The following is a 24309-nucleotide window of genomic DNA, read 5'->3' on the forward strand; positions in this document are numbered from 1 at the left end:
CTTTGCTTGCAATGACCTACTGCCAACTCAACCAACTGAGTGCAGAAGAAGATGAACTAATCCGGAGTCTCAGGCAGGTAAAAAAACAATATTCACATATTCTCTCATTTATTCTGTATCCAAACGAGAGTGTACTGACTTCTGGTTTAAGCAAACGCAAAAAGATTTTTATATGGAATTTCTTTTATGATGTGTGGAAGACTCATAAGGCATGAAAAAGCAAACTGGAAACATTATTCCACAATGCGCTAGCATTTCCAATGAATAGGTCTTTTGATGTGAGAAGATTTTTCAAACGTTGCTTCTTTGCGTGTCTACTTGATATTGGTGAAGGAATTATATTGTGTGGTCCTAGGAAACTTTTGGTTTCCTCAACAAATGAAACATATAATTTGAAGTGCATCTTGATTCCTTTTCCTCATTTGTACTTCAGAAAAGCAAATATTTCCCATAACTCTATTTTAGAGAACCTTCTTAACCTTCAGAGCTAGCTAGAGATGATTAACTTAGGTAGATGTTGCTTTATGGATCATTTCTGTTTGTTTGTTTTCCCTACATTTGCTACTCCAAGAAAGCTGTTCCCAAGGTAAATTCACAGCCAATGCGTGGAATCCTGACAGTGTCCTTGTCAATTTCTTACCGAATTCCTATGAAAAAAAATCCCTTGAACTAAAATTAACCCTTCAATCAATAACCCTTCAACCAGCAGGGGGAGCTAAGGGATTTTGTATCCATCCAGACCCAATAAAAGTGGCACTCAGTTTCTGGTTACAAATAGATAAAAAGTTTTACTTTGTTGCTTGAATACAAACACAATTAAAGAATTGTTAGACTTCACTGCTTGCAATGAAGCAATAACCATTCAGATCTAACAAACAGGTATGAAAATAGCTTTATGCAATGTATAATAGCTACAGAACTGAATTCAATGGGCTGGAATGTCAGTTTCTGGAAGCTTGCTCAGCAAATTAAATGAATATTATAATTTGTGCAAGGCTATAAAGAGGGGCACTAATCTGGAAACTTTAGGCTTCTTTTTGCCTCTTGCACTGACCCTGTGCGGCAACGAGGATGTGCTGACATCTGCTTTTAAGCAAGCTCAAGATCATTGGCAAGCAAGCAAGGAAAGGGAATTATCACCTTCTACTCAAGCCCTATGAACTTTCCCATTGTACACTGTTGTCCAGCTTGTGCCATCAAATGCTGGACTAGATGGACATGACTTGATCAGGCATGGCTTTTCTTATATTCTTAACCACAAAATATCAACATCTCTCCATTGTTTACGTGGTTTAGTATTTAGTATCTGTTTCTGCAGATGGAAACTTTCTAAATTTCTCTGTGAATACTTAGATTTACCTAAACCTAAACTCTGTTTTTAAAAATACAAAACCCTCCCAGTGATTAATGCTACTGTTGTGGGGATGCCCAGATTATTTCATAATAATCTTGGATAAGTAATGCAAAACAACTGTGATTCAGTAAAGATCCCTAAGTAAGCCACACTGAAAATAACATCTTTTGATTTTATATAGCACTTTTTTTAATTTTGAAAGCATATCTATGACATTAGATGAAGTTTCTGTGAACTCAGGACAAAAAGAGAATTAGTTCATCTTCTTTGAGCTTTATGGCATTTTAAAACTGGAGCTTTCACAAATCATAATCCACTTCATGCAGGAAAACATAATCTGGTTAATCCCATCATTTCCAGTTTGTTGTTGTACTATTATTTCCTTTTGTGGTGAAAATGCTTGATTCTTTCCTCCATGGACTGCCATGTGGAAGAAAGAACAGATTATTAATATAAATGTTGCCTAGGCCTTATTGTAGTTTTGATATTGTAGTTCTGTTAGTTGGATCCTCAGTGGATCTGATGTGTGGAAACAAAAACATCCAAATGGCTATGTATCCAAATCTCATGATTTTTTAGGAATAGGATAGGATAGGGTAGGGTAGGGTAAAATAGATTACTTTATTTGGCCAAGTGTTGTTAGACACACAAGGAATTTGTCTCGGTGCTTAAGCTCTCAATGTACATGCAGAACAACAGTAATAATTACAGGATACATTAATACATTACATTAATAATTACAGGATACATACTGTAATTCATTTAACTGAATTACAGTACCAGCCCCTGTTTTTTCTGTAATATTTTTCTGTCTAGAGAAGCAGAGAGAATTGGTAGGGGAAAGCCCAAGGTTGTTTCAATCACACTTAACCATTTTTGAAGGGTTAGCATTGTGTGTGTGTGTGTGTGTGTGTGTGTGTGTGTGTGTGTGTATATATATATATATATATATATATATATATATATATATATATATATACACACACATATATATATATATACATATATATATATATACATATATATATATATATACATATATATATACATATATATATATATATACATATATATATATATATATACATATTTGTTTTCTCAGGTTTTCGCGGGTGTTTGTATGTAGGTCTTTGGTTATTCGGGTCTTCTCCCACGTAAAATTGGAAGTGTCTTGGCGACGTTTCGACGAAGTCTCATTCATCATCTTCAGGCTGGTGTTCTCGGCTTCGTGCTTCCAGGAGCAATGTGAGATCGCAGCTGTCTCTTCCTTTTAACTGCTAGTGGGGGTGTGAGCTGATTGGGTGGGAACTTGGCTGTGTTCTGATTGGGTGGAGGTGTGTTCTGATTGGTTAGGGGCTTGGCTGTGCTCTGATTGGCTGGGGGTGTGTTCTGTTTGGGTGGGGGCTTGGTTGTGCTCAGCTTAGTCTGAGTCTAAAAAAACTCATTCCAGTTCATAGACATCATAAAGCAACAAAACTTACAGCCCAGTGACCTACTCGTGAGCTTTGATGTCATATCCCTCTTCACCCAAGTACCAATCAAAGAAGCCTTGACAGTTATCCAAAACAAATATAACCCCCCCAAGCACATCTTAGATCTGACCAACCACTGCCTATCCAACACATACTTCATCTATAATGGACAGAAATACAAACAAACAGAAGGAGCACCCATGGGATCACCCCTCTCACCTGTCATTGCCAACCTCTATATGGAATACTTTGAAACCCAAGCTCTAGAAAAATCCGATCACAAACCCAAACTCTGGCTCAGATATGTGGACGACACCTTCATAATCTGGCCACATGGGAAAGAAAAACTGGACAACTTCCTCACACACCTCAACAGCCTACACCCCAAAATACAGTTCACCATGGAAACAGAAGTGAACAACCAACTTCCCTTCCTGGATGTCTTAGTCTACAGAAAATCCAATGGCTCCCTAGGACACACTATATACCAGAAGAAAACACACACAAACCGCTATCTGCACGCACTCTCACACCACCACCCTGCCCAGATCAACTCTGTAGCCAAGACACTCATTTCCAGAACAAAACGCTTAGCTGACGAACAACACCTAAAAACCGAACTACACACCCTCACTAACGTACTCACATCCAATGGATTCCAAAGAAATAAGATCACCAACCTAATCCAAAAAGAAACCCCCACTAAAATCCAAGACAGAGAACAAGAAAACGGCAAGGCCCTCCTCCCATACATAAAAGGCACCACAGACAGAATAAGCAAAATCCTCCACAAACATAACATCAAGACAGCATTCTGCACAAACCGAAAAATATCCACCATCCTAAGGAACCCCAAAGACAAAATTGAGTTAGAAAATCAAGGAGTATATGAAATCCCATGCACCGCCTGCCCCACCACATACATCGGACAAACCAACAGACGAATAAGTGCACGCATAGAAGAACACAAGAACTCAGTCAGAAAAGAGGAACCAACTTCTTCCCTGGTCCAACACCTTAAAGCCACAGGACATGATATTGACTTTAAAAAGACCAGAACTATCGCCAAAACTGAACACTTTAACAACAGAATAATCAGAGAAGCCATCGAGATAGAAAAACGCCCACACAGCATGAACAAACGAGATGATACCTCCCGCCTTCCAGCCATTTGGAAACCCGCCCTTATTGACAAACGAGTCCCTAACACGACGAATGACACCAGACCCACACTCACGAGTGCCACACCTGATGTCACCATCACACATCCACGCAGAAAGCAGACTCAAACCCACACTGATAATGAGCCACGACCAAGGACCAGAAGCCAGACCGCAGCTGCATCATTAGCCACTTTAAACCCCTCCAATCCATACATGAAGCAGACTGACACCCACCATGAAGAGCTCGCACGGCCACAAACACGAAGCCAAACAACAACAACGCAGCTCACCAGCTCAAATCCCCCTGCAACTCAGACTAAGCTGAGCACAACCAAGCCCCCACCCAAACAGAACACACCCCCAGCCAATCAGAGCACAGCCAAGCCCCTAACCAATCAGAACACACCTCCACCCAATCAGAACACAGCCAAGTTCCCACCCAATCAGCTCACACCCCCACTAGCAGTTAAAAGGAAGAGACAGCTGCGATCTCACATTGCTCCTGGAAGCACGAAGCCAAGAACACCAGCCTGAAGATGACGAATGAGACTTCGTCGAAACGTCGCCAAGACACTTCCAATTTTACGTGGGAGAAGACCCGAATAACCAAAGACCTACATATACATATATATATATATACATATATATATATATATATACATATATATATATATATATACACACACATATATATATACTGTGTGTGTGTATGTATATACATACATACATACATGTATGTATGTATGTATGTATGTATGTATATATATAATACTTTTCTAGTCAGGGTTTTTTTCTACGTAGCTCAAGATGTTTGTATAGCCATAGTGGGGTGATATCTCAAATCACCACTTTCAGGCTTTATCAGACATTTTGTGTTGTCTGTTGTGAGACTTAAGGGAGACTGGGATAGTACTATTTCTGTCTTATGAAACTTCTTCAGCCAGCCACACCCTTATTTTATGACTCCTCCCTGTAAAGGTCAAATATTTATTTTTATTTTGTTCTTTTAATTCGTAGGTTCATATGTATAATACTTTTCTAGTCAGGGTTTTTTCCTATGTAGCTCAAGATGTTTGTATAGCCATAGTGGGGTGATATCTCCATTCATTCATTCATTCATTCATTCATTCATTCATATATATATATATATATATATATATATATATATATATATATATACATACACACATATACATATACATATACATATACATATATACACATATACATACACATATACATATACATATACATATACATATACATATACATATATATATATATATATATATATATATATATATATATATATATATATATGTAAAACACAATCAGACACATAGTTAATGCATGTCTTTCCATTTTACTTTAGGAACTTTACGTGGAGGATTACTCAAGCATTGATTGGCCAGCCCAGAAGAAATATATTCATGAGGCTGATTTACAGGCACCACATACATTGGTCCTGGATGGTTTTTTTGGTAAGTGGCACTGAGAACAGTACAACTTCTAAGGGCTTGCATTTCCAGTTGAAACTTCCTTGATTCATCAGTCACAGAAACAGACCAGCTGCAGTTGGACTCTTAGGCAATGCTGTTTTTAAATGCCAGGTGGCCCAGATGGTGAGTTGAAAAAATGGCACATAATCAGTCACTCAAACCTTGCCTGAACCAATACCACGAACTCAGACTGAAGATACAATTGGAAACCTAATGGCTCTGCTTCTTCTTGCTCCTTTTTGCAGCCCTCTTCAATTTGTATGACAGATACCACCTCACCAGTCTCAGAAAGAAAGCCACTGCTGAGCTCTATGAACAAATCAAGGCAGATGATATATTCTCAAACTCTACTAACTCTAGCCCGGTAGGTCTTTTGAAAGTACCACACAGAAATGACTGTTTCTGGAATAAAATTTCCTCGGATGGAGTGAGTCTCCTGTGTGAGCAGGGGGTTGGACTAGATGACCTCCAAGATCCCTTCCAACTCTGTTACTGTTATACATGGGAGCCCTTGGCTTAGTTTCAGACAGAGAGCTATGCTTGGAACTTACTTGTTCTGTTCTCTGAAGGAATATCTGGGTTTGGCTGGCATCATAAAGATTGTCCTGGGACTGAGCGGGTTGCAAAATGCCTGACGGAACTTTTTCATTCTGTAGTTTTGCAAATCATTCCATATGTTGATCTCATGGTACGTGGATGGTCCCAATTCTGCAGCCTTTCAAGAGCATGTCTCCAGAATCTACGATTACCTTTGGTAAGTTTGCTGATGCCAAACCTTTTCAAAATCCTTTCTCACCACATGTGACATATAGGAGAGGTGTTTGTGGATCATGAGGACAATGGAAGATCAGATGCCAATGAAAGGACAGAATCTTCTCCTGTCTAATCCACCATTTACAGTCCTCCAGCCGCAACACTTGAGAACCCCATCTATCATTCTCAACAGCCTTGCTTGATGGGAAATCTAGGATTTGTAATCTATCACAGAGACATGAGATTAGGGAAAGCTGCCCAGAACAGTGCCACTGTAAAATCTAGAGCAGATTTTAGGTTCTGCAGAGATCTGTCTTCCCTTTTCCCTTAGAGATCACAGTTGCCAATGTCTACTGTTAATTCCAGAGAATTTTCATTCATGAAAAGAGGCTTTAGAAAGATATTATCTTCTGCTTCCTATTCTGCATGCCATCATACTCCCATACTATGTCCTGAAATTACCCTTCTAGCCTTTGCACATACTATAATCTGTCTTTTTTATACATCTATGCAGGCTGACAGACGAGGGTATGATAATGAAGGTAAGATTGTGGAAAGGAAATTGGTTATTGTTAAAGCCCATCTGTCCTTTTACTGTTTTGCAGGCTGGAGTCAATTTTTTTTTAACAGCATTTTTTTTTTAATTTAATAATTGTCCGACAATCCCCATGGACCTCTTTTACAATGTCCATGTTAATAAGTGATCTAAATCATAATATAATTTGTATGTGGTTTAGGATGTTCTGTAAGCCCAGCCATTATGGTTTATTTGATATGGCATAGTTAAAACAAGGCAATTATTTTGGGGCATTGTGAGAACTCAACCAATATGTAGCCTGATCTTCAATTTTGGATCAGAAAGTACATTTGCACCAAGTGGAAGTAGAAACAACTTTGAGGCCTCTGAAGTACTAACTCTTTATTATGGCTTCTGTGAACACTAATCTACTTCATTAAATGTGAAAAATATTATCATAAGTTTTAGTTAAATCATGTGAATATGGAGAGGGAGAGGGAAAAAAGCCCAGTGGTGGGTTTCAAATTTTTTTATTACTGGTTCTGTAGGCGTGGCTTGGTGGGCGTGGCAGAGGAAGGATACTGTAAAATCTGCATTCCCACCCCACTCCAGGGGATGGTTACTGTAAAATCCCCATTTCCTCCCGATCAGCTGGGACTTGGGAGGCAGAGAATAGATGTGGGCGGGGCCAGTCAGAATTTTTACTACCGGTTCTCAGAACTACTCAAAATTTCCACTACAGGTTCTCCAGAACTGGTCAGAACCTGCTGAAACCCACTTCTGAAAAAGCCTAAGGAATTCTCTTCTCTTCTTATTGTCACTTTCTCTGCTTTGACTCTGCAAAAGTGTAGACTTGAAGAGGAGTGGATGTTTGACACGGCATTAATGTGGAAGCACTGTAAATTTTGAAGTATGGTCTAATTCAGAACATGAGCTCCTAGGTGATAGATTTTGGTTGAGTGCTGTGAAAATTTTCTCAATGACAGGAGCCCTGTTCCCCAAATTTGACAATATTAAGATGAGTAGACTTCAACTTCCGGAATTTCTCAGCCAGCAAATCTGGGTGAGGAATTCTAGAAGTTGAAGTCCACATATCTTAAAGTTGCCAAAGTTGAAATTTATTTAAAAAGACAGTAGACTACCTTTCGTTAGATGTATTTAAGTAGAAGATAGATAGAATTTATCAGGGATGCTTTAATATGGATTCCTGCATTGAGTGGACAAGTTGGGCTTGATGATATCAATGGATAAAAAGAGGAATTTGTCTTTTAAACAAAAAACAAAACTATGTCTACTTTTCTTGCCTAAGGTGATGGGATCGCAAACCTGGGATGCTACATTTACAGTTCTGTGTTTTCTAGAGGTATATTTTCCTATTATATTCTTGTTTAATTGTCGTGCTAGGAAGACTTAACATGGTTTTTAAAAGACAGCTTTTCAAAGTTTCTGACCATTAACATAATATGTAATGTATCTCAATCTCATCTTCAAAGTTAGAAGTGTTTAAAGAGACCATCAGGATATTTGACAGTTTCTCGTTTTAGGAGACAATGTCAAAAGGATAGGCCAGGTTACATTAACAGACGAAGAGTATCTTATTCAATGCCTGTTCAGGCAAAGCTTTACTTTACCCCAAGAAGAGATACTCCAATGGCTTCCATCTATTTTGGACTTTCAGATCTTTGGTCATTGATCAAATGGATTGGTTTTGTGGGAGTTGCAATCTAAACAATATCTGGAAGCACCAGGTTGGGAGATACACACAGTGCAAATATTTGCAAGTTATCCTTCAACTGTCCTGGTTCATGATAGTCATGTCACTTTCACATAATATCTAAGAAACAGGAATCTTATTGATATAGAAATATTTCTGAGAATCATGTTCAGTAAACAGAGCATTAATAAAGAAAAGTTTCATTCATGGTTGCTACTCACTTATTATTGAAAAACATGCATTTCATTAAGAAGCTGTACAAAGTTTTGCTTTCCTGTAAGGCCTGTAATTCTTTTTTACCTATTGACATTTATCTATTATATATATATATATATATATATATTCATTTTCTAGGCTGGTGTCCAAAATGACCCTGAGTATAATACCTGTCTGAAAAAAGCTCATTCATTTTTTAAATGTTCTCAGGTAAGAAACTGGCTTGGAATAACATATGCTAGACATTAATATTGATTTTAGAGGAGTGCCATCAATTTGATTCCACAAGGGCAGGATGTAGTAATTGCAGTTGTTTAAAAACCATGTCATGCATAATACATGGTGGCATGTATTACATTGAGTAAGCAAATACTTCTTTTAAGATATCTGCTAATTCCAGATCCAGTTTTAAAACTGTTTACTCAATGGCCAGTTGCTCCTTTGAGTTACCTATCTCTCAATGGCTTCTGATAATAATTTACAGTTTTGGTTGATGCAATAAAACTGTACTATTGGAAATACAGTATTTGTGCCATCCATAACATCCTCTCCTTGATTGAAACTACACATTTCTGTACCCAGAGATTTTTCTTCACAACTCAGAAAACAGAACTTGAACATCACTAAAGCAAATTTATATATGCTGTATATGCAACCTTTAGAGAGTCAGTGTGGTGTTATAGTTAAGGCACCAGGCTAGAAACTAGGAGACCATGAGTTCTAGTCTTGCCTTAGGCATGAAACCAGATAGGTGAGTTGGGTCTAGTCAGTCTCAAACTAGGAAGAAGTCAATGGCAAACCATTTCCAAAAATGTTGCCGAGGGAATCATAAGAACTTGACTCAGTGAGAATCAAGATTGATTTGAAAAAATAGAATAGAATAGGATAGAATTTTTATTGGCCAAGTGTGATTGGGCACACAAGAAATTTGACTTGGTGCATATGCTTTCAGTGTACATAAAATAAAAAGTAATCCTTACTGCAATGTGCATCATAATGTGCTCCATGGCATAGGACCTGGGTACTTGCAGGACCGCCTTCTGCCGCCGATAGCCTCCCACCGTCCAGTACGCTCCCACAGAGAGGGACTCCTCAGGGTGCCGTCGGCCAGGCAATGTCGGCTGGCGACCCCCAGGGGGAGGGCCTTCTCTGTGGCAGCCCCCGCCCTCTGGAACGATTTGCCCCCGGAGATAAGAAGGATATCGGATCTTCAGGTCTTTCGCCGAGCCCTGAAAACTCTTCTTTTCCAGCAAGCAGGGCTGGCGTGAACACCGCCCCCCTTTTTTAGTTTTTAATGGTTATTAATTGTTTAGTTTTAATTTGTTAATGGGTTTTAATTCGCACTGTTTTAATTTGGGCCAAAGTATATAATTCTTTTAATTAATTTTAAATGTTGTATTGTTATGTATTTTAGTTTTGGCTGTGCACCGCCCTGAGTCCACTAGGAGAAGGGCGGTATATAAATTGAATAAATAAAATAAAATAAAATAAAATAAATAAACCTGTTGGTAGGAGGGGGATTGGCCTTCACTTTGCTACATGGACATGATGTCAGATGAATCAAAACATGTTTTATGCCATTGTAAATTGCCTTGGATTAAGATGCTATTAATGTCTTCTTTAGATTGTGGATAATCCACCCAACTACCAGAGATACTATCGTCAAATGAACAAGGTACTTTCAAAATCTGATCGTGTGTAAATAAAGAAGAGAGAAAAAAATATTTGATACGTAGCTTTTCACACTTTCTCTTAAATCAACAACCCCCAACCTTTTGGGCACCTGGGACCAGTTCCATGAAGGGCAGTTTTTCCATGGACCTGGGGGGGGGGGGGTAGAAATGGTTTCATGCACTGTCTGGATCCTGTGTATGCACGGATGGGACTTTGATCTCTTGCGTGGCTTGGTTCCTGACAAGCTGCGAACTAGTGCCAGTCCATAGCCTGGGGATTGAGGATGCCTGCCTTAAATAGATATTTGTGGTCCAGAAATGCCTTTCCTAAAAACCTTAATTAATTCTAGTGAAAGGGAAAAATTAGTTTCTTCGTTGTTTTTTTACCAACTTGGCTATATCCTTGAGGAAGGATCCAAAGCATGTTCCAATGTTTTGCTTGCTTCTATTTGTTTCCTTTAAGCTGTATTTTGAGAGAGTTCTAACACAGAAGTTTAAGAAACAGCTGTGCAGTAAAGCATATAGCATATTAAAAGGTTCAAATGCATTAAAATAACTTTCCCTGATGCCTAAATTAAGAGTTATTGGATTGTATTAAACAATAATAAATCTAATAAAGGAATACAATGCCACCTAAATTCCACATTAATTGATGAGGATCAAAGACACCAACTCTTTCTTTCTTTCTTTCTTTCTTTCTTTCTTTCTTTCTTTCTTTCTTTCTTTCTTTCTTTCTTTCTCTCTCTCTCTCTCTCTCTCTCCCTCCCTCCCTCCCTCCCTCCCTCTCTCTCTCTCTCTCTCTCTCTCTTTCTTTCTTTCTCCCCACCACATCATACCATAAGGCAGAGGTCTTCAAACGCTTTAAGACTTGTGGACTTCAACTCTGTGCTGGCTGGAGAATTCTGGGAGTTGAAATCCACAAGGTAACTCTGGCTGGCTTAAGTCCTAAAAATATATATTTATATTAAAACATAAATTAAAACCAAAGATAAAAGAGCAGAGCCAGCTCTTTAGGCCAAAAGGATAGGAGGGTTGGGGCCTCACAAGGTGTTCCAGAGGGCAGGAGCAACAACAGAGAAGGTCCTTCTCCTGGACCCTGCCAGCCAGAATAATCAGGCCGATGGGACCCACAGCATGCCTCCTCTGCCAGCACAAGTGAGATGGGACAATCCCAGTGGGGTGACACAGTCCCTCAAGTAATCTTCCGGAACTGAGTCTAGAGCTGAAATATAGATCCTTTTCTTTTATGGAGCAAGCAATCTACAAAGAAATGTCTTCTTAACGTCTTTTTTAAAAACCACTAGGGAGGATTCCCCTTCAGCAATCGGGAGAACGACTGGATGGTCAGTGACTGCACTGCTGAAGCAATAAAGGCATTGATATTACTTGAAGAACAATGTCCTTTCATAGAAGATCACATAGCTCCACAACGTCTCTTTGATGCCGTCAATGTGGTGGGTCCAGGGAAACCCAAGGAGAAAACATGGGATTAGGGTTAATGAGGTTTCTGAGGGCTGGAGGGAGGTGGTAAAACATGCATTTATTTTGGAGAATCTCATTCTGCAGGGGTTGGTGGTAAATGACAACACTTCCTCTTTGACAAATTTGTCCAAGAAGGGATGGGAGAAAAAGTTTGGTCCTTACCCAATCCCTGCACATTTCCAATAAATGTGTGGGGATGGTTCAGGACCAAACCTTGTGTACCAAATTTGTACACAATTTGGGAAACACTTTTTTCCATGTTGGCAGAATTTTGAAAGGCAATCTCAAAGCATTTAAAATGTACCAAATAATAATTTAAAAAAACCTATAAAGAAAATTGCAGGGGGGAAAAATGCAGTCTTTTGAAAGAACAGGCACAAAAATGGATAGAGAGGCAAAAAAGAAGGTTAAAAATATAAATGTACAGATTTGGAAAACTGGGAAAATAAACCATATCCAACAGGTTCAGTTGTCTCAAAGTGAAAGGATCAAAGTTGCAGTCAGCCTAAAAAAGTTAATTTTCTGAGAGTCAAACTGAATACATGCTGATAAATAGCACCGACAATAATAAATTAGTCTGATTCATTCAATTGCCTTATATCCTCAATATATTAAAATATTTGTAGTAAAAATAAATTTTAATAATTTATTAATTAATGATTTATAAAAACGAAGCAGATTCTGTTCTGAACTCTCATTTGGCTTTAGTCAATAACAAGAGAATGGTTAATCCGAGACCATGTCAGGAGAACTGAAACTCCACATCTACTGCTATCTTCCTTTATCTGACATGGTTATGACTTAAGCTGAGGATGTGAGAAAAATATACTTTATATTTTTCTTTTCGGCATGAAGCAAGGCAATTGAAAAAATGGTCAAGAACACATAATAGTAACTGAGGAAAAGTATCATGGAAAGCAGAACTAAATTGCTGTTTGTGACATACTGTTCAAATTAGAAGTGCTGTAAAAATAGAATTTGATAGCCATGAATACAATATTTGTATGAACTGTGTTCTGCGGATCAGAGCTTATTTTTCTATTGGACATAGCATGGGTTTCAACTGAGATAAACCTTATCAGAACTTGGGGCATCAAAAACTGGCTTTGGTTTTCAATTGTTTGTAAAACTGATTGACATGGAACAATGGGTATTTTTAGTGCTACATTACTATTAATATAATTACACATGAGCACTTAAGAGCACCCAGGTAGAGCACCCATTTAGTAACCACAACTTGGAGCAGCAACTCACTGAGTGAAACCACAGCTGTGCTTATGAACTTATTTCGGCTTGCCTTTCCTTTACAGACAGGAAATTTTATACCTAAGTGATCTTGTGTGAAGTAATTATTGTAGTGTGATTCAATTCTTTGATTAGGATTACAGGTAGTCCTCAATGTACAACCACAACTGAGCCCAACATTTCTGTTGTTAAGCGAAACATTTGTTAAGTGAATTTTGCCCCATTTTATAACCTTTCTTGCATCAGTTGTTAAGTGAATCACTGCAGTTTATAAGTTAGTAACCCAGTTGTTAAGTGAATCTGGCTTCCCCATTGACTTTGCTTGTCAGGAGGTCACAAAAGATGATCACATGATCTTGGAATACAGCAACCATCATAAATATAAACCAGTTACCAAGCAACTGAATTTTGATCACATGATCATGGGGAATGCTGGAAAGGTCATAACTGTGAAAAAAGGTCATAAGTCACTTTTTTCAGTGCCATTGTAACTTTGTATGGTCACTAAATGAACTGTTGTAAGTTGAGGACTCCCTGTACCATGATTTAGTAAGATTTGGCAAGTAAAATCAGTTTTAATGAATTGAAATGACATTTTTTTAAAGGAAGGATTAAATGTTGCTTTGAGATTTAGAACTGTGGGATCATGTGTTGATCTGCCCTCAACTTTCCTTACATCAAATATCCAATAAGTAACTTCAAATATTAAATAGGCAGTACATAAACAAAAAGAATGGTGATCTACTCACTCTTGAGTTTTAGGACATCTATGTGTACAAAGATTAACCAAGATATTTTTTTGCTTGATGTAAAGGAGAAGATGATGCCTTCTTTCAAAAGCGAACTTTTACGATACGATAACATCCATCATTCTACCTGCTTTATAGTACACACAACTGAGCCTGCTAAAAACTTGCTATTATTCCTGTGTGTTTTTTATTCAAATCAGCTGTCTAATGATAGGATGGGGCTTGAATTTGTGTCTAATTTTTGTGGGAGTGTCTAATAACATCACTTCTAATGCCACCTGTTGCTTCCCACCTCTATTTCTATAAATATGCAGCTCCTGAACATGAGAAATTCCGATGGCGGTTTTTCCTCTTATGAAACCAGACGTGGAAGCTGCCTATTAGAAGCCATAAACTGTTCAGAGACCTACGGTAAGAAGAAATTATCAGGTATTACGTGCAAAATTCAGATTGGAGACCATGATTGGAATGTAGCTAGTTTGGAGGGCATGGATACAGGCTTGGGAATTGAGTAAATCCTGCTAGTTTCCTTCTGGACTGAGAGATCATCTGTACTCTCAATCTGTACTGACAGGCATAAGTCAACCAAAACCAGGAACTGTGTCTGAAAAACTCAATAGGCCCGTGCCTATGGCACGTATGCCCGAAGTGGCACATGGAGTCATGTCACCTGGCACGCATGGCATCGCCCGTTCTTCTTCCGGGTTTCTGATGTGCATACAAGTACATCAGCTGGCCTTTTTGCATGCAGCAGTGCCAGAAACTAGAAGAGCTGGTCTTCCTGTGTGAACATGCACACCAGCCAGCTGATCTTGTGGAAATCCAGAAGAGTAGCTGGCTGAAACCAGAAGTTCAGTAGCTGAAACCGGAAGTTCATTTTCGGGTGCGTGCATGCGCCCTGGGCAGCTCCTCTTCCAGGTTGCGGCCCAGATGTGCACGACGCATGTGCACGCCTCCCCCCCACTTTTTGGCACCCAGTGCTGAAAAGGTTAGCCATCACTGCAGTAGGCTATCCAGTCCAAAATAGTAATTGATTCAAATTCAAAGAAGGAAGATGAGATGAATTAAGGAAATCTCAGCATTGAGCAAAAAAGGTTATTTAAATCAAAAGACGTGAACATCATTTAAAACCAACCACAGGCAATCATCACTTAATAACTGACTCATGCAACAACAATTTTCAGTTACAACTGTGATGAAAAACTAACTTTGCAACCAGTCCTCGCATTTATGACCATTGCAGGTCTGTAAAGGAAAGGAAAGATGAAATAAGACCATAAGCACCATTTGGTTTCGCTCAGAGACCGCTTCACTTGATGAGTTGCTGTTCCAAGTTGTGGTTACTAAATGAGGATCACCTGTGTGCTCTTAAGTGTTCATGTCATTTAATATAACTGAGCTGAGGAATCACAATATCTTGTCTAGTTGTCATATTGGCAGTCCTTTGATGTAGCCAAAATGAAGTCAGCCAGCGTCTTTGCTCACAGAGAGGCTAAGATACTGGAGTATTGCTGCCAGAGTGTCCTGTTTGAGTTACCTAGCTTCCTACAACTTCTTGCACATGTGACACTTGCCTTGGAGATGGTCCAGAAATTATAGTGAGATCACAATGCCATGACTAGCCTCTTGATTAAAATGTAGATAGATGCATAGGGGTTGTGCAAGTTATTATGCTTGTTTATGAGTTTAAGGATTCAGGTTTCAGAACCTACCAATAGTAGATGACCATGCTGAGCCCGAGGGAAGAGTTAAACACGTTATCAGTCTCAAGTTCTTTTGCACCCACAATCTAGTCATTTGAACAGCCTTGTTTCCTGAGTTATTGCACTTGTCACCACTTCTTTGAATAGTAATCTCCTGCACGAAAAATATGATTTTTGACTAGAAAGATGGAGCCTTTTCTGAAATAGAAGCTATACCATGGGCATAATACCTTATAGCTCTTTGCAAAATAAGTGAGTACATAAAGTCTATTTTCCTGCAGGTTTGTGGTGCTTTAAGAAGAAAAGATAACTATTGTTCTCACCTTGTTTTCATCACTAGGCTTGCTATTTTTCAGTGAAATGTTTTTAGATAATTGGTGTTATTATTGTAACCTAGAGTCATCAATAATAAAAAAAAACAATAGGACACCTATACTTCAAAAACTTTCTTTATGTTTTCCAGCTGACTGTATGGTAGATCACACCTACGTTGAGTGTACCTCATCAGTAATGCAGGCACTGAAACTTTTCCAGAAGAAATTCCCAGATCACCGGAGAGAGGAAATCAAGTAACTGAAACAGAGGAGATCCCCTAAAACTAAGAAGGAAATCAATGTTGTAAATTGAAATAGACTTTGCTTAGAGTTTAGTAATTATGTACTTATAAAACTGATCCACGTTGCTTGTAGGTGAATCTTGCAACCCTGTGCCTTCACCTTCTGAAATCACTGGCAAATTTCAGTGTGAATTTTTTTAGGGCTCATTTTCATGTCCTCCTAACCACAACCCATAAGTATCCCAGTAACTATTTGTACTTTCATATTCTGAAGACTTTGATGTCTCAAACTGGCTATTTTTGAACACTGAAAGAATGCTAGACTTTTGTTAGCCAATAGCTTCACTGACACTCAGGCAACTTGAAAAGTGACTAAACAGCTTTTCTGAATACTTGCCTAAACTTACACATCACCAACAGACATTAGGAGAATTATTGACGATTGTGTTCCCTCCTGGTAGGTAATTCTCAGTGGGAGGGGAGATAAATGAGGAATCCACCAGTCACTTTCCTTGTCACTCATTAGAATAGAATAGAATAGAATAGAATAGAATAGAATAGAATAGAATAGAATAGAATAGAATAGAATAGAATAGAATAGAATAGAATAGAATAGAATAGAATTGAATTTTTATTGGCCAAGTGTGATTGGACACACAAGGAATTTGTCTTGGTGCATATGCTCTCAGTGTACATAAAGTAAAAGATAGCAAAGATAGAGCTACCTCTTATTACTGAGGCAAAAAGGGATGAGGAATGAGGGCAAAACAATGTGTGCTGCTATACTTTCCTGCCATTTCAAAGACTAGTAGATTACACTTTAATACTGCCCAAGAGTGGCCCAAAAGTTCGTAATTAAGTGGAACCTTCCTAAATATTTAAAACACACCTTCCCCATCAGAAAATGATTTAGAGATTGGATAGTTCACTAATAATTTAACATAGATAAAATATGGAAGTGAAATCCCATTGTTGAAAGGATCCCCTCTTTATAATATTTAATTAATTAATCTGTTTGCAACCCATCGCGCTGCAAGGCAACTCTGGAATATTCCTGGAACTCTATCTACGTAGTTTAGATAGCAAATTTCACAACCTTCCAATTACTGTATGTTCAATTGTAATCTTCAAATGCCCACACATTTTGGTACAACCGTCAGGTATGCTCATGCAGTATTTTATCTAGATTTATTTCAGATAAATTTACAAGGCTATTTCTTTTACTCTGTCCTCCCTCTGAGCAACCCAAGATAAAGTTTCAGAAATAGTTTGCTTTAGAGATTAGGCTCCAAAAAAGGGTAAATATAATAGCATTTAAGACTTGAAAGTTCATATAAACTCTGGCTGTCTCATCCTCCACATCCTCTGGAAGTCAATACTTTTAGTGGCTTAAAAAGAGATGGACAGTATTCAAGTTCCTTTGCCTTCAAGGGGGGCAGCTTGGCCTGCTATGACACAAATAAACCACTACACAAGTTCTGCCACTATACAGGTAGTTCTTGATTTACGACCACAATTGAGTCCAACATTTCTGTTGCCAAGCAAGACAACAATAACAGTCCATTGTTAACTGAATTTTACCTCGTTTTGCCACCTTTCTTGACATAGTTGTTAAGTGAATCACTGCAGCTGTTAAGTTAGTGATATAGTTGTTAAGTGAATCTGGATTCCCCATTGTCAGAATGTTACAAAAGATGATCACATGACCCTGGGAAACCGCAACCATCATAAATATGAGTCTGTTGACAAGCATCTGAATTTTGATCACGTGACCATGGGGAAAATTAGGACATGTCAAATTTTTCAGCTTTCAATTTCCAAACATTAGGGGTGCTCAAAGGTTGTGTCATGCCTTGGGGATTGTAAAGATATTTTGGTTACTTTAATATAATTTAGATGTACTTGGTAAGTAACTGCATAAATATCATAACTTTTTAATGTTTTGTTTGTTTCATTTGGATGCTGAAGTGGTCATAAGTGTGAAAAATGACCATAAATCACTTTTTCAGTGCTGTTGTAACATCAAATGGTCCCTAAATTAATTGTTGCAAATTGAGGACTACCTATACATTTAAATAATTAACAAGTGAATCTCAAACTTCTCCTGGTTTAGAGGCCAGTCCCTGGTATCCAAGTTTTAAAGTCTTGATCACTGAATGCCATTCTTTCTTTTGACCCACCTTGATTAAAATTCCATCCAGAAGTTTTTCAGTTCTGTCTTAACCAAACCCTTTTGTTTCTTTCTCTTCAGTGATACTATCCATAAAGGCCTGCAATATTGTCGTAATACACAGAAAGCAGATGGATCCTGGGTAGGGTGAGTTGCCTCTCATTGCTACTCAGTGAATTTAGTTGCACTGTGCTGATAAAATTTTAAAAGATTACTTTCACAAAAGGAAAGCATCTTCTTTAGTTTGTATTTATCCAGTGTTTTGCACAAGTGACACGGCCATTTAAAAACATTCTACGTTAAGACACAATGGATAAAGACATGTTCCATTATAGTGCTGTGCAACTTGAATCAAATGGAGAGTTGCAGCAGGGGATCAGGGCCCATTTTGGATGAAAACTTTGTAGGAGTCGGTGTGTTTAAAGCTATAAAAGCCTCCCCACTTCCCTCAAGGAGGGAACTGAACCCATCACACTATCTGCACTTTGTTCAAAAAGCATTGACCTTAATATATTTCAGTACTTGATTTTCAATGGTTCATGGATCTCTCTTCCTTGCAGGAGATGGGGTGTGTGTTTCACATATGGCACCTGGTTTGGATTGGAAGCTTTTGCGTGTTTGGGATATACTTACCATAATGGGTAAGCAAGTTACTTTTCTAGCAGAATATTAGGCTCAATGATTGACTGACAGCTCCTCAATTTTTTACTTTGAAATGAGACAGGCGACATAACTTTATTTTGCTTTGTTGAAAACTCAGTGTTAACTCATTAAAATAATCTGGGTAGCTCATGGCCCTTCCCATATTTCATATTTTAATAAGCTTTAGAAAAATCTGATTCTCTTTAATATAGATAACTATACCAGGCAACAAATACAAAACAAATAAAAGCATACAAATGTTTTGGTGTGATGTACACAAATGGTATGGTGAGGAAGAATAACTGTTTAAGAAACAGCACTTTTAAAAACATGTTATTCTATAATTCTGTTCCTTCATTTAGTTCCCAAGTTTGGAGAGGATATTGTGAGTTTGAAGGTATGAAACAGGGAGATAGGAAATAATCATGCAAAAGATAAAGCAATTTCTGAGTATTAATATATTTCTGATTTCCTGCCACTTTCTTTCTCATTATATATAAAGAAAAACAAGTCCTTTCACAGGTAGTTTCTCCTGCTGGTTTTCATCATACCCTCAACGTTGTATTGCTTGAAATTCACTTGGATGGAACCCAGTCCCATAATGGAACGGATCAAATCACAGAATAATAGGATTAAGAAGGGACCTTTGAGGTCTTCTAGTCCAACTCCCTGCCCAAAGCAGTTATCAGCTATATCATTTTTAAAAACAAAATTAGTATGTGTCATATTTTCCAGAGTGGCATGCAACGAGGTGACCAAGGCCTGTGCCTGGCTGGTTTCCAAACAAATGAAAGATGGCGGTTGGGGAGAAGAATTTGAATCCTACAGGTTTCGCAAATATATTCAGCATACCATTTCCCAGGTCCACCAAACTGCATGGGCTCTGTTGGGGCTGATGGCTGCCAGGTAAGTGCACAGACCTAATAATGTTTCTTTTAGGGAATCCTGATGTGGAGGAAAAGCTAATATATATCAAGGAACACAAATTAACTCTAGGCAGTAATCCTTTTGAATGTTTTAAGTTGGCAACCAATTTCCACAAGATACATGAAACTTTCAAATTTTCTCTTGTGTTGGAATGTTACTGGCATTACAGTAACATCACATTAGAAATTCTGTATAATCTCTGGTCTCCAATAGAAAAAGTGGAGAAAAAGAGTTATAAATAACTACCCAAAGCTTTAGAGGATTGTTGTTTTGGAGGAAACATTTTCATCCTGATCCTACTAACTTATCTTAGTTTAAAAAAATACAAATCGTTCTTGTTCTAGAAAACCAAATAGGACTTTCTGACTGAGTCTCTGCTGTCAGAACGAATGACCATTGTTCCATTTGCTTTGCAGGTATCCCGATGTTCGTGTTCTAGAAAGGGGGATCCAAGTTTTGATTGACAAGCAACGAGCCATTGGGGACTGGCCTCAGGTCTGTGAATAGCTGTTGTTTTTATCCAATCAGGTAGAGCAGTGGTCCCCAACCTTTTTATCGCCGCGGACCAATCAGCCTTTGATAATTTTACCGTGGCCCGCTGAGCGCGCGCAGGGGTGGGGGCTTTGGGCCACACGTGCGTACCTGCGCGGGGCTCTCTTCCCTGGAGCCTTTGCGCATGGCCCAGGAGCTTTTGCGCACGGCCCAGGAGCTTTTGCGCACGGCCCAGGAGCCTTTGCGCTGCAGCGTTCATGTCCCCCGGCCGCTGCGCGGCCCGGTGCCAGGTACTCCACGGCCCGGCACCGGTCCGCGGACCGGGGGTTGGGGACCACTGAGGTAGAGCATGGTAGTGTTCTGACCTAGGCTCCCCTAACAAGCAGGAGGCAGGAATTGATCCCGGCCAAACCTCTTCTATTTACACAACTGTGAATTACGTTCATTCACAGTCAGCAAGGTTTGTCCAAATAGTTTTTCAAAGGAATATTTCTCAACACATCTTATCTCGTTTGACAAACTGCCACATAACTTGTTTCCAGCCGCAGTACAAGGCAAAACTTGGCACAGAGTCACAGGATGAACGAATAGTTTCCTGGAAAAGCCCACTCCCTGTTCGCTCCTCTTTTATTTTCTATGAGAAGGGCCAATAACCTCCAAGGTGTGGCTTTACTCCCAAGTCAACTCTGCTTTCTGAGTTGTTCTTGTTTTCTGGCAGCTCTGCACATGCACACACTGGGAACAGGCTCCAGCTGTTCCTCTGCCTCACTGCTGTCTAACTCCCTCTCTACTTCCGATGCAGAGCCCTCGTCCAAGCTTTTCCCAGCCCCCAGGACTGGTCCAAGTTCTTCCCCAACCTCCTGTCTGACTCTGTGCCAGCTCTGCTGGCCGCTGGCTGGCCGCAACAGGTGGCTTATATGGTTAAGATGCTGGGTTGGAGCTTGAAGGTTAGCAAGCCTGCGTTGAAGACCTGAGTGCTGTTGCACAGTGGGGTGAGCGTACATTGTTCACTCCAGATTCCTTGGTGAAAGGATCCCCCACAAGTGTCCCTCAGGCAACAGTGATGTCACCAGCTAACGCTTTCAATCTGGAAGGGCCTTAAAAAAAGGTGCCTCTGACAAGAACAGGACAGGACCCAATCAGGTCTTCCAAATGTACAGATGCAAATACTAAGAGACTGAGATAGTTAATATGTTTTCTTTTTGATGTAGTTGCTGCTAGAAAGATGCTCCCCCACTGCTGGTTTAATGCAACATCTGTAATGCATGAACATGATAGCAATATGCCAGCAGGGGGGAAAAAATCTGCTAATTTTTGCTGCCCTCTCCCTTGCACTGGACTAGCCCTTTTCTCAAGATACCCATCTAAATGAAAACATTCACATTCTTAGCACAACACGTAAGCCCCCAGACAAAAATTAGTGTGATTTGATAGGTAAAGTGCGTTCCCATGTCCTTCAATCAGCAGCTTTCTTGTAACACAAAGACAGCGACAAGTGTGAATTCTTTTGCATAGATCTGGTTTCGCCATACAGAATTTGGATATTTGCTCTGAGATGCCGAAATATTTTTCAGATGACCAAATTGCACATTGCAATTCTAAAACATGGTGAAGTAAATGTTGGCACTACTGTTACGGGAAAAAAAATAGCTGTACTGATTAAGAAAGGTTATATATTTTTTCAACACCTTGCTGGTGTCTCTCTTGCTCTCTGCTGCCTGAGGAGATTGTCTTGCCTAGTCTAATAGGAAGACTGCCTTGAGTCCTAAGAGTTAGAGAGCTGATACATTCACCTTATTTATCAATTAAGTTCTGGGCAATGTATGAAAGAGGTTTGTTCTTCGTATGAGTAACTATCACATCCTATTGTTTTGGATTTTATCTTTACTATGAAAGCATTAAAGCATAAGCAGTCTTTCCAGGACATTTCTTTCTTGCCTTTTCTTAGGGTGACATTGCTACCGGATTCTACAAAGCTGGCACTCTCCATTATGCAACCTACCGCAACATCTTCCCTATTTTTGCATTGGGTCGTTTTATCCACCTTTATCCTGATAGTCCTCTTGCTAGGCAACATCTAAAGAATGAAACAAGACCTCCCATGGAGGGCCAGACAAAGAAGCACTGAATAAGACGTATCAACATTCCAGGAAAAGACAGCTTTGCCCTTTATACCATCATAAGATGCTTATCTTTTAATATTTTTTCTGAAGTATCAGCTAACTGGCTTTAAAAAAAATACTGGGCTAGTAGATTGAAATATTCACATTTATAAATATACATATAATTGCAAGCGTCATTGTCTCATTGCCGTCATGTCAAGTAATAAGGAGAGCCAAGGGAGTCTGCCTTTTGGTGGAAGCAGTAGTGCAAAATACTTGTATAGAAGTGAGTTTTGGCTGATGGCCAAACCAGTCAACCTAGCTGTCTCTGAAAGTTTGCTCCTCCTGATTGCCACCCCACATGAAGAAGTTTGGGAGAGGTTGTCTGCTAATGTTTTTGGGGATGGGGGAAACAAGAGGGTAAGAACATTGAGTAATGCATCCATATTTGTTCTTGAAGTAGCATAAATAAGAATAACACAATTTTCTAATACCCTGTTAGTAACAGGGTAGGTACTGCCAACGATGAGAGCAAATTTCATAGTAATAGTTTCCTGCCACCTCAAAAACTGTTAGGTAGAACATTGACTTGGGCATGAAAAATTGTCCCAAGATGCTGGCTGCTGGTAGGGGACAGGTAATTAGAGAGAATCACAGAGGCAACTAGGAGACTATGAAAGCTGAAGCCTAAAATAAGTGACAGGTATCAAATTTAGGGGGGCTGGACTGAAGATATATAAGGCATATATGTTCTTATATTATAATGCAGTTTGGGTCCTACTCAATGTCTTCTGGAGATCTTCCAGAACCCAACATATAGTTTGCCAGAATTCTGTTACGTACATAAAATAAAGATATATTAGATATAAGATAAAGTATAAAAGCAGTAATATAATAAATAAAACTGACAAAGAAAGAATTAAGCATGTGTGCGTGCATGTTCTACTCTTTGTCACAAACCCAAACAAATAGTAGCACTTCTTTGATTCCAGATGAAAATGGCTTTTTGAATTAAGTATGACTTTTAGAAATTATACTGTATGAATTACTGTTGAATATTTAATTTAATTTGGAGAGTGACACACACTCAAAGATGAAGGTGAGATAGGTGAGATACCTCAGGATCTGCTTTTGATCTTGGTATGCCTGCATAGCTTACTCTTTGTAAGTTGCCCAGAATTGCTTTATTGGGAGAAGGGTGGCATATAAATTTGATGATGATGATGATTATTATTATTTTGCATTGGACAGCTGATTCACACATTATCTGTAGGGGAAGGGTGTTTTCTTTATTCAAGAAACTGTAGCTTGCATTTTAAAAATATTTCTTATGTGTGTTTATGTATATAATTAAACATTAAATGGAGATAGCTTAATAGTATAATGAGTGATAATTTTTTCACCTCAGGTCAGACCAAGAGAGTGTGGTTAGTATCATTTGTGCTGGCCATGGGATCTTTTGCTCCACAAATTTTTATATTCATAGAGAGGTTTATGCTGCAATTGTCATATTCCGATACTAGAGTGAAGATCATGGAATTTTCTTTTGACTTGACATACACAAGTTAGTTTACCATTTAAATAAAATTAAAATGTTTATGATCACTATCAGTTTTATGCTCTCTGTTCCCTGACATGGTGAAAAATTCCTGCTGCCTGGGCTTGATTTTCTTGGAGAATTATGACATTTTAAAAAATAAATTACAAATGTTATAGAATATAAATGGAAGCAAAAGATATTCCATATGCTAAAGATCTAAATAGAAGCCTTGCACATCAAAGTCCGTAAATTGTCAACCAAATACAGGCTTCTTTTTATATCTAATTCTAGGAAGCGCAAAATGTGTCTTCTCTACACATTTGGATAACAATAGCTATCT

General features: G+C 38.8%; 1 protein-coding gene across 1 annotated transcript; it reads left to right on the top strand.

Annotated features, from left to right (window-relative positions):
• Window positions 1-11: 11 nt before the first annotated feature.
• On the top strand, window positions 12-22624 carry LOC117664346 (lanosterol synthase). Its single transcript, XM_034415273.2, has 16 exons — window positions 12-77; window positions 5362-5470; window positions 5734-5852; window positions 6145-6242; window positions 6756-6783; window positions 8068-8121; window positions 8827-8898; window positions 10313-10363; window positions 11666-11815; window positions 14152-14248; window positions 16004-16109; window positions 18348-18413; window positions 18827-18907; window positions 19644-19814; window positions 20252-20330; window positions 22276-22624. The coding sequence occupies exons 1-16, from the start codon at window positions 12-14 to the stop codon at window positions 22453-22455; spliced, it is 1527 nt and encodes a 508-aa protein (XP_034271164.2). The 3' UTR covers window positions 22456-22624.
• The last annotated feature ends 1685 nt before the right edge of the window (window positions 22625-24309 follow it).

This window comes from Pantherophis guttatus, chromosome 3, assembly GCF_059756535.1.
Source record: "Pantherophis guttatus breed Tessera chromosome 3, ASM5975653v1, whole genome shotgun sequence".
NCBI classification, from domain to species: domain Eukaryota; kingdom Metazoa; phylum Chordata; class Lepidosauria; order Squamata; family Colubridae; genus Pantherophis; species Pantherophis guttatus.

Coding starts and splice junctions, on each gene's coding strand:
- LOC117664346 (XM_034415273.2), top strand. CDS start 12: ATGACCTACTGCCAACTCAACCAACTGAGTGCAGAAGAAGATGAACTA. Junction 5,853..6,144: donor ACTCTACTAACTCTAGCCCG/GTAGGTCTTTTG, acceptor TTCATTCTGTAG/TTTTGCAAATCATTCCATAT. Junction 6,243..6,755: donor AGAATCTACGATTACCTTTG/GTAAGTTTGCTG, acceptor ACATCTATGCAG/GCTGACAGACGAGGGTATGA.